Source organism: Aricia agestis, chromosome Z (assembly GCF_905147365.1).
Source record: "Aricia agestis chromosome Z, ilAriAges1.1, whole genome shotgun sequence".
Taxonomy (NCBI): Eukaryota; Metazoa; Arthropoda; class Insecta; order Lepidoptera; family Lycaenidae; genus Aricia; species Aricia agestis.
The window spans coordinates 27,099,013-27,109,609 of NC_056428.1; the positions used below are offsets into that span (position 1 = coordinate 27,099,013).

At 37.8% G+C, this 10,597-nt stretch overlaps 1 protein-coding gene across 2 annotated transcripts; it reads right to left on the reverse strand.

Annotated features, from left to right (window-relative positions):
• Positions 1 to 277: 277 nt before the first annotated feature.
• Positions 278 to 10,326, reverse strand: LOC121738401 (paramyosin, long form). 2 transcript variants are annotated; one of them, XM_042130426.1, is made up of 15 exons: positions 10,142 to 10,326; positions 10,018 to 10,074; positions 8,753 to 8,839; positions 7,279 to 7,445; positions 6,922 to 7,159; positions 6,720 to 6,839; positions 5,868 to 6,134; positions 5,487 to 5,733; positions 4,693 to 4,820; positions 4,084 to 4,196; positions 1,936 to 2,125; positions 1,720 to 1,854; positions 1,410 to 1,604; positions 1,169 to 1,264; positions 278 to 1,080 (listed from the first exon to the last, which is right to left on the reverse strand). In XM_042130426.1, the coding sequence occupies exons 1-15, from the start codon at positions 10,250 to 10,252 to the stop codon at positions 595 to 597; spliced, it is 2,637 nt and encodes an 878-aa protein (XP_041986360.1). In that variant the 5' UTR covers positions 10,253 to 10,326; the 3' UTR covers positions 278 to 594. The 2 variants fall into 2 exon arrangements, with proteins under 2 accessions (XP_041986360.1, XP_041986361.1); XM_042130427.1 differs by lacking the exons at positions 4,084 to 4,196; positions 4,693 to 4,820; positions 5,487 to 5,733; ... (5 more) ...; positions 10,018 to 10,074; positions 10,142 to 10,326 and adding an exon at positions 2,209 to 3,157.
• Between the last annotated feature and the right edge of the window lie 271 nt (positions 10,327 to 10,597).

Sequence of the window (10,597 nt, forward strand, 5' to 3'; positions counted from 1 at the left end):
TTTTATGAAATTTCTTTTGTAATATGTGTATGTCGTGATAAATTAAAACCCCTCATAGTTTTTGTTTTTTTATTATTTTTTTATTTTTAAACTCATTAACATAAATAGCATTTATTTTTAAAATTATAAGTTACAATTACAATCGTACAATTTTCATTGCACAATTAATAAATAATAATAGTATAAAATAGTTTTTATTTGATGTGTACGGCACCTAAACTGTGGCACGTAACGTCAGTAGCGCCGTTGAATTCGAAAGTTTTGAAAGAAAAGCTTATTTCAGATTTTGTTTCCTTTAATTGTGTGATTAATGTATTACAGATATAAAATATGGGACGAGCGGTCGACTTTCGGCTATGGCACTGTGGAGACACGGCAACATTAGGGCGAGCCGCACCGTAGAGCGTCCGTCCCGACCCCTAAACCCAGATAAAAACACCTAGACGGCGCTAGTAGCATGACGTATTCACTACCGCCATCTATCGGAACTCAAACATCACTTAAAAAACGACTAGGCTTATACCCGACCGGAAATGCGCCCCTGAATTTGTTGTGGAAAGAAATGCTGTTACTGAGGGGCTAGGTTATAGACGCTCAGAGACGCTCCGTGCTTAAGGCGCGGGATTCTTGCACAAGGTAGACCTGTGAACCGGGTACGGTGGAGGTGGTGACGAAGGTGCGGTGCTTGGCGCGGATCAGAGACAGATTGCTCTCGGCGGCGTCGGCGCGGTCCTCAGCGGCTTCCAACTCGCGTTGGAATCTTCGCACCCTGGTTACGCTCTGCTGGGAAACACCCTCTTGCTCTGTTAGCTGCCTCTTGTAGATGTTGACCTTCTGTGTGGTCTTCTCCAACGAGTCCTGAAGGAGAGCGATGTTCTTCTGGTCTTCTTCGCATTGGATGAGGATCTCCTTGACCTGGCGTTCCTTTTTACGGAGGATCTTGATGGTTTCAGCGTGCCTTCTCTTCTCCTCATCGAGTTCAAGTTCCATGTCCTTGATGCGAGCCTCGAGTTTGCTGATGATGCGCTTGCCTCCAACGATGGCATTGGCTTCAACTTCCTCCAAACGTACGGAAATGTTCTAGAAAGTAACATGGTAAATTAAAAAACCGATAATTTTATACTTAGATCGAGGAGGTTGTTTTGTAATGAGAAAATAATAATATTACCTTAACTTCGATTTCAAGAGACTTCTTGATAGCTTCAATCTTAACGATCCTCTCCTGTTCCTCATGCAGGTGCTCAACGGTGTGTTTTAGTTCAGTCTGGCAAACAAAGAAAAAAAATTATATTAAAACAAATATACTTCGAAGTTCTAAGCTTTACGAACTTTCTAAGTCAAATTTTATCTGCAGATAGCTGCAATTTGCTGTATTGTGCCAAAATTTGTACTAATTCTTATTTGCACACCTGGACACGTTGGTATCTCTCGTCGGCAATACGGAGTTCCTTTGTGATTTCATCATAGTCGGCAGCAACGGCAGCTAGTTCCTGCTCAATCTTGGCTTTGCTGCTAGACAGGTTCACGTTGATGACAGTCAATTCGTTGATGCGGGTCTGTGCCTCCTCGAAGGATTGCTCAACAGTGCGCTTAGCACGGAGGGCCTGAATAAAAACACATTATTAGCTTAAATACACATTTGCCTATATTTACCTACATTTTTCTTTTTATTGTATTGGCTACTTCATCATGTTATAATGTCAATTATAATGCGATTACCTGTTCGTAGTTGCCACGGATCTCTTCAACCTCACCAGTAAGAGACTGAATTCTACGTTGAGCAACACCGTATTGGTCGAGGGTCACTTGCAGTTGCCTTTGGACTTCATCGTAGTGAGCCTGGATCTCTGTCAGCTAATTAAAATACAACATTTTAGATATTTTATATGTTATGTTATTGTATTTCAGGAGCAAAAGGATTTATTAAATCCATACCTGCAGGGATTGTTTCTTGATTGTCTTCTGGAGATCAATGTTGGTCTTGTTAGCGACATCCAAAGACAGTTCCAGTTCGGTGATCTGGATCTGCAGCTTCTTCTTGATGCGGGTAACTTCGGTCTTCAGCTTGGTCTCAGCTTCTACAACACGAGCATTCAGCTGCTCGATTTCGATGCTAGTTTGCTTGCTATAAAGAAAATAATTTATACATTACAAACAGTAAAAAAATATAATTACCTTATATATTTCTGTGTCAAGTTCTATAAGTACCTCCTATCTATAAATAAACTGGTATTAATCTGTTCAAATTGATTTAATGTCTTTTTTATTTCATTAAGTTTTTCTATGTATTCTGTATTAATAACTGGGACTTCTGATTCTATGTATACGAATGCTCTGGGCATACTTTCTTTAATATATTTAACAGTTTCTTTTCCTATTTCGTTTAAGTGACTATCCGATGCACTTAGTGCTCTCATACTGGATAATTTAGAAATTCTGCATTGAATTTCAGGAAGATCATCTATGCTTCTAAGTTCTACTTTCTTGATTTGACGTCCTGTTCCTCCAGATAGATTGTGGCGACTTTCTTCTAGAAGAGTCTGTGCTATAGCTTTAGCAGACTTCCCGCGATATATTATTGCTCTGCCTCTAAGTTGATTAGGAATCTTGATTTGATTTTCGTAATTTTCGAGTTCTTTTTCGATTTCGTTAATTCGTTTCTTTTGTCTTTCGAGCTGAATTTGTTCTCTTTCAATTTTTTTCTTTTTTGTTTTCATCGTGATACTCTCAACATTGACGTGTTTTGTAATATTCGCAGCAGCTGCCGTTGCCACTACTGTGAATGGATTTCGTTTTTGCACTTTGAAAGTATTAAGATCACGTTTGGCTTGTTCAGCGACTTCGCGAGACATATTTCGTACTTCTTCATTAGAATATGCTTCCACAGGTTTATCAAATCTATATTTTTCCAAACCTCTTTCATTGCTCCATGGTAGATGTGGTGGTTTTGTATTCACTCCCTGCCTTTTTGCTGAGATATAGTCGATCATAGGTTGATAAAAATTTATTCCATATCCATAGTTATTTTCATAAATTGCAGTCGGAGGTCTATTCCACTTAAATTCAGGCACCTTAACCGGAGCCATATTACTATTTTAATATTATTAATTTTATTTAATTTAACAGTTCGATGTGCACATTACTGTATTCAGAGCACCAGAAAAGAAGACTGACTTTTGTACATTTTCATTTGTAAGAAGGTGCCAAAGTTATCAATAGCTAACTGCTTTAAAGTCCAATCAGACGTAAGGATAAATATATAAACTGAAATCGTGCCAATAATTCGGGCTATACTTGGTGTAATCACAAACAAAATAGCGCTCGATGTAAAAATATTTTTGTTTCTACGATATATTATTGATCTATTTGCAATTGCGTTATTTATGACTGACTCTGCTGATGCATTAACTAAATATTATTTATAGAGTAAAAAAACAATATTTTAACGTTCTGTTTAACGATAATAATACTATGCCTTTTCCAAATAACTTCCTTGAGTAATTTATTGTATATGTGTCAGGGTTTCTACTCTACATTCATTGATATAAATTGATGCCCATCTTTCAAAAAGTCAATATCTTCAAAACGCAGAGGTCAATGTGTTGAAAGATGTAGGTTGAATGCTTTCTAGCTGCCAATTATATTATGGGGATTGTTTCAATTGTTTCTTTGATTTTGTTGACTTCACACGTCTTATTGTGATCTTAGTGTATTTGGTGTATTTACATAAGATTATTATTATTATTATTTGTGTAGCAGTACACTTGCTTGTTAAATTAGTAATGTCATGGTGACCATCTAAATCTTTGTTCATCTAAAATTTGCCTTTTTAAGTAAATACAGCATTCCGTGTATCCTCACTATTTACAGATTCAGTTTTTTTACAAAGTTTCTGTGTTTTAATGTTCTACGTTATGTTCATTACAATTTGTATTACATAACTATTATATTTTTCCATAATATGGTCTGCTATGCTGTATAAAAGTGTAGAGTTCGCTGATTGCGTTTTTTTCGAGTTTATTTTATGTCCGCATGTGTTTTTTTAGTTATTTGTAAGATTCTGCCTTGAAATCATAAACTTACCGAATAGATTCAATTTCTTCGTCCTTCTCTTGCAGGCGGCGTTCAGCTTCGTGGCGGAACTGACCGAGCTCAGCAGTCAGGCGTTGGGAGCGTTGTTCCTCAGCTTTGCGACCCTAGTTCATATTTTATAGTTAATACTTCATCACAATCATTATTATCATAATTAACAATGGTCCATTTTGCTGGGACTTATAATGATAATACTTTAATCTTTCTTTTGCTAAAAAGCTTAGAACCTAATTTTAAACCAAGCAAACACCAAACCACATTCTAATTTATTATTACATTCATTGTAATAGGTATAAAATCATCTAGGATCAATAGTATAAAATATGACATTGTAATTAATCTGACATGTGTCCTTTTAGAATTAATGGCTTGACTAGCTGCTACTAATGTGGCTGCATACCTATATCGATAATTATTGCGTTAATGACGTGTACTTTGTGCGTATGTATTTTATGTATTTTAGGCTTTATTGCGAAATTATTTCGTATTGTACGGATGTTTCTGATTTTCCTTTAGCAAGTGTTTTAGAATTCAAACATGTTTTTCTCTAAATCTATTGTCTAGGTTTGAGTATTGTGTTGGCTTATGAAAGATACTTACAGCTTCTGCTTCTTTGTAGGCAGCGGTGAGTTCTTCTCGCTCGTTCTCAAGACGGCGCAGCTCGATCTCGAGCTCGTGAAGACGGCGGGTCAACTCCGTGATGTTTCCGCGAGCGTCGTGCAACTCATCTGCAAATATCATCATCAAAATCTTCTTTCTAAAGTATTTCAATGTGAGAATTCGGTTTACTAAGTAAGGGGGCGTCCACAAATTACGTGGGGTATTTTTTTGACAACGCCCCTCCCCCTGGTAAGATTTCGTGAGATTTTATTCAACCCCCCCTCCGCCTACAAATCTCACGTGAGATTTTTCAAAATGTGGGTTTCTTACGTAAACGTTTGGTTTGACAGTCAGTAGATTTTTTTTCGAATGAATTCGTGAAAGATCTTAATCGTATAACGATTATGCCTACGTTTAAAATATTAAGCATACGTACAATCTGGTTGAAATTGACAAAAATAGTATTATTTTGTTGAGAAAAAAATTACGTGAGATTTGCCGAGCCCCCCGCTCCCCAACGTTAGATTAAATAAGATTTGACTCGACCCCCTCCCCCCCTAAACTCCTCACGTAATTTGTGGTGGATGCCCCCTAATGCTATAACAATATAACAACTAATATGCTATCATATTTATTACATTAATTAACACTTACATTAAAAATAATCTAACTATTTCATACTCCTTTAAAATATACATCGATAAAACTAATTGTTTGCTGGGCAAATGCTTTACTTTACTCTCACAATATTTTTAATCAGAATGCTGTTGTTGCAGCATCAGTTGACAACTTACCACCCAGCTTCTTGTTTTCGCGGCCAAGGGCATCCTTTTGTTCGCGGGTCTTATCGAGCTCATGAGAGATTCGTTGGATTTCAGTTTGTTTGTTGCGGAGGTCGCGTTGGCTCTGCTCGTAAAGTTGCACCGTCTCCTCAAGTCGGGACTTGATCTCGATGTTGACGCGTTCCAGTTGCTCGGTCCTCTTCTGGAGCTCCCGAGCAGTTCCGTTGGCCTTCTCCAAATCGATGATCAAGACTTCAACCTAAAAATTGGTCGAAATTAGTAATCGGTTTTTAAAAAAATTGCTTTTTAAGAAAAGCTGCATTGGACATTAAATATTATTGTTTGGCTTCTGACGAAATGCTCTGTTCAATTTTTTTGCAATTTTTGTCTTACCTCGCTCTGCAGACGTGACTTCTGCTTCTCAACATTGTTGATCTTGACGATGAGGGTCTCGATTTGTTCTTCTTGTTCCTGGATGCGAGCAGAGTATTTGCGGCGGATTTCTTCGATCTCCTCGGCCCTGGCGGCAGCCTCTGCCTCGAACTTGGAACGCCAGTGCTGGAGCTCACCATTGGACTTGACCAGTTGACGTTCGAGATCCAAACGTGCCTCGGATTCCTCTTCGAGTTGCACACGGACAGATTCTAAATCAATTTCCACCTGAAGCCAAAAATAAGAATGTCAAGAAAATTAAAGGAATGATAATTGTTGTCTTGCTTCTTAGGGTTCCGTAGTCAACAAGGAACCCTTATAATTTTGTCTGTCCGTGGTTTTGCTCAGAGACTACGGGACGTAAAGTGAATGGATTTAAGAGCTCATGATAGAGGCCTTGAAATGTGAAAAAAATCACGGGAGTAGGAAATATTCTGAATTTAAAAGGAAAACTATCACGGCTAAGAAGACTTTATAAGTTATTGAGTAATAGTCGATCAACTAAAAAATGTATTCGGAGAAGTATAATGGAACTTTTCGTTCAAAATTCCTTTGATGATGTTGTTAGTAGTGTAAGACGCGTTATAAATATACATTCATTGACCATACAGAAGTTATCAAAAACTAGCGGTACTACGGAACCCTATATTGCGCGTGGCCCAACACGCACTTGGCCGGTTTTTTTATATTTGATAATATGTTGTTGTGTGGTACACGTAACACAAGTTTGAAGAAAACTTAGCTCTTAAGCGTCCATAAATATTTTTGTTATCCTATATTATCTGATGATTTCAGTTGATTTGTTTACAGTACCTGGTGTAAGTTCGCTTCAAGCAGAGAGCGTCTCCTTTCATCATCTTCGAGCCTGCGGCGCGCATCTTCGAGCTGGCCTACAAGCTGGCTCTTGAGATATATTACGTTTTCGATGTTCACCTGGAAATTATAAAAGTGGTTTTGATTACTTCTTCAAAATAATTTTTAGGTCATTGGGAGGCATTAGAGGAGCATTACGAACCTTAAGGTCCTGAACTTCTTTGACCAGCTCTACGTTTTCTTGGGACAGGCGTTGTTTGTGGGATGTGATATCGACAATTGTGCGGTTAAGCTCCTCGATCTTAATGTGGAGTTCGCTGATGGTGATTTCCAACCTTTCGCAAGTTTTGGAAATTGTGATCTTCTCCTTGTTTACGTTTTCCACTTGGGCCAACAGCTCGTAAACTTCAGCTTGGAACTTGGACTTCTCTTTTTCGGCCCTGGTGACAAAGAAAACGAATATTGTAATCGACTTTGATTAGAAACAGTTAATGTCAATCGCACAGCCATTTCGCAATTTTACTTCGCAGAGCTTCTTATTCTAGTATGTAGTGCTCACCTGACTTTGGTGTGGGTGAGTTTGTCGATTTGCTCTTGGTAGTCAGCAACGATTTCTTGGTGCTTCTTCTTGAGCAGGTGTGCGGTCTCCTCTGATTCCAGATGCACATCCTCCAAGAGCTTACGGAGCTTAGTCAATTCGGTATCACGTTTTCTGTTGATCTCGAACTGAAAAATATTTCGTAATTTTTAATTAATCCCTAATTTAGATATTTTACATGAAGGCTTAGGTCTAATCGCAACCCAGACATTAATTACTTTTTGTAAAAGCTCATTCACTAAACGTAAGTTTACCCCAAGAAGAAAACTTGAGCTCTTTCAAGAACTAGGCACAAATTGACACTTTTTAATAACACTCTCATTCTTAAAACTTAAAAGAGAAATTATATTGGTTTCGTGGTGAGTGAGCTTTTAACATTTTAGATTTAAACACTTATTACACATAATATAAAAGTTTTATTGAGGAAATCTTTGCCTTTGTTGAATAATAATTTAAAACAATATTCCAACATTTATGGATAGATATCTGAAATGGAATGGAACAATTTTTCCTTTAGAAAACCTTTTAAATGAAGTGCAATATTTTTAATCACTAAAAATTCAGTATGTTCAAATATATTTCAATAAGGGTTGCACCAGAGGCGTAGTTATAGTTAAGGTTAAGGTTATCGTCAAATATGGCGTCCATAAGGGACTTTTGCTAGGGATTTGACAGTTCATTTAATATTTTGTTACGGTTAAAGTTATAGTTAAAGTAAGTTGGTGCAACCCACCCTAAGTGGAATAAAGGCACCATTACAATAATGTACAAACATTTTGTAAAAAATTGTTACAAAACGTCTGCAGTATTTATAGAAAAAAGTACATCGCAATGCTCAACAATTCGCAATACACATAATAAAGAAGAATAAAAAAAAATCGCATAGCATAGCATAATTTATAAAAGTGCTGTGTTTTATAGAGGTATATTTAGATAACTCTAGGTACCGTCAATTCTAGAATAAAAAATCTTTTTTTAAATTAGAACTAACGAAATGTTGTTCACAAGTCATTCTAAAATTTCCATGAGTGAAATTATAATTTACAAGTAAGTATTTAATAATTACAGATGTTGTGGTACATTAAAACACAATACTTATTTACAATACAATACAAAAAAAAAACTTTATAATAACTCCTTTGATAAATTGAGTAAGTAACTGTAATTATAACAGTACCATTAATAAAAGTTAACGTATGTAATTCTTTCATTTTTGTATTTAAATAATATTACTCGATAACCTTAACAAATTAATTTGAAAATATAGAAGGGGGATAGTCCCCTAAGAAATAAAAAAGATAGATAGATAGCCCAGATAATTAAAAAAATATTTCTTGAAACACAATTACCTACTGCTCAATGCTCAATTTTTTTTTATTTCAAAATATGAAAGGAGTTACTATAAAGTATTCGGTATTTGGTGTTTTGTGTTTACCTGAGATTCGGCACCCCCCTCGGCCTCCTCAAGCCTCTCAGACAACTGAATCACTTGCACGCTCAAATCTGCTTTCTCTCTTTCGATCTGGAATTTTACAAAAAGATTTGTTAGTCGTGGAAAAAAAAAAAAAGTTTGAAAGGGAAGCGTCGAAATCCAATCTTATTGTTTATGTGTAAGTCTAACATTTTTCAATGATACGGAAACAACAAAGTACCTACATAATTATTTACAGTAAGGAAAGTAAGAGCTTAAAGCTTTAAAAGCTTAAGTTGAATTTAATCGATTTCCGGATGATTCGTTAAACGTTTTCACATCATTCTGGAAAATCTAAACGCCAGTTATGCAAGCTCCTGTCCTTCACGTATTTCAGTATTGTTTCTAATAATAGCCCCGACGTGCGTCTCACGGTAGTGACTAATTCAGATATTTTTACATATTCCTCGTTCTAATATTATATTCGAATATTATAGCATTCTTAGCGGGAACGGCCAGTTTGGCCCAGTTTCAAAAGATCAGACTGTGGAGTTGAGGTTTGGGAAATATTTGTGTGGCTAAATATAACGCGAGGTGCGTTCTGCCACTCCGCGAGGCGCCGCGGCGTTGCGCGCACCGCTAGATGGCGCTCGCACGTCGCTAGATGGCGTTCGCACTTACAGAAATAGATTGACAATGATACCTTATCTCGATTAGGCTCGAAAAATTATATAACATTAAAATGTTAAATGTTAAATGATAAATCATATTATTATGTTAAAGAGTCACAAAAAATTAACGTTACTAAATACGTTAAAAGTAATAAAATAAAGAAAGTTGAAGGTCAACTTAGTTTTTGGTTAATGTTTTACATGTAATAATCGTTAACAAGATGTTAACAAGTAACAAAAATAAATATGTCAGTTACTTTGGTACTTTAAAATTTTTATATTTTACAAAAAGTTTAGTGAGGAACTTAGGTTTTATAAACTTTTAAGTGATTAAAAACTTATAATAAATAAAGTGTTATCCAAACAAAAAAAAACTTAATATAATGAGCAATTTTTTTTTTAAATAAGCTTAATGTTGTTAACAAAATAAAATGATCATACCTAAAAAAATTACCTTACATGTATTATAGTAATACACGTTTACATCGTTAAGTATTAAAAAGCAATTTTTGTAGTAAATTTTCCGTGTCGGAGGGTAGTAATATTTATAGTGCGCTCAGGCGGCGCCCACGCGCGCGCCCGCTAAGGCCGGCCGCGCGCGGATCACGTTTCACTCACCCTCTGACGTAGCTCCCTTTCGGATTCCAGATCATCTTGGAGGAGACGGATTTTGTCCTGAAAAATACAATGACTCTATATTTCCGCATATCACTGCACAAACACTACACTGAACGGCCGCTACCTCCAGCCTGGAGAGAGCACTCAGGTCGGCGCTGTACTCGATGTTGACGTCGGTGGTGCCGCCGCCGCTGCTGCGGTACGTGTACTTGGAGGTCTTCGCCATGGCAGACATGGTCGCTGGTTCGTCTTGCAGGTCGGCGCTACGTTACCGGTCGGGCACCGTTCGACTAGTGAGAGCGGTGGAGGCGCGCGCGCGGCCCGCCGCTGCCGCCGCCCGCGCCCCGCGCTCGCCGCCCGCCGCAGCCGCCCGCCCGCTCCAGGGCGGCCGGCCGGCTGGAGCTATCGTGTTACCACCCCCGCGCACCCCCCCGTCGGCCTTTTATAGACACGCCCGGACGCCGTGCTTTTATTTGTTTTGCCCAAAATTTAGCATGGCCCTTCGCGGTGCACTACCTTGCAGGTGAGCGCAGGCTGGTCTGGGGCGGGCGACTGGGCGGGGGCGGCGCTGGCAGCGCAC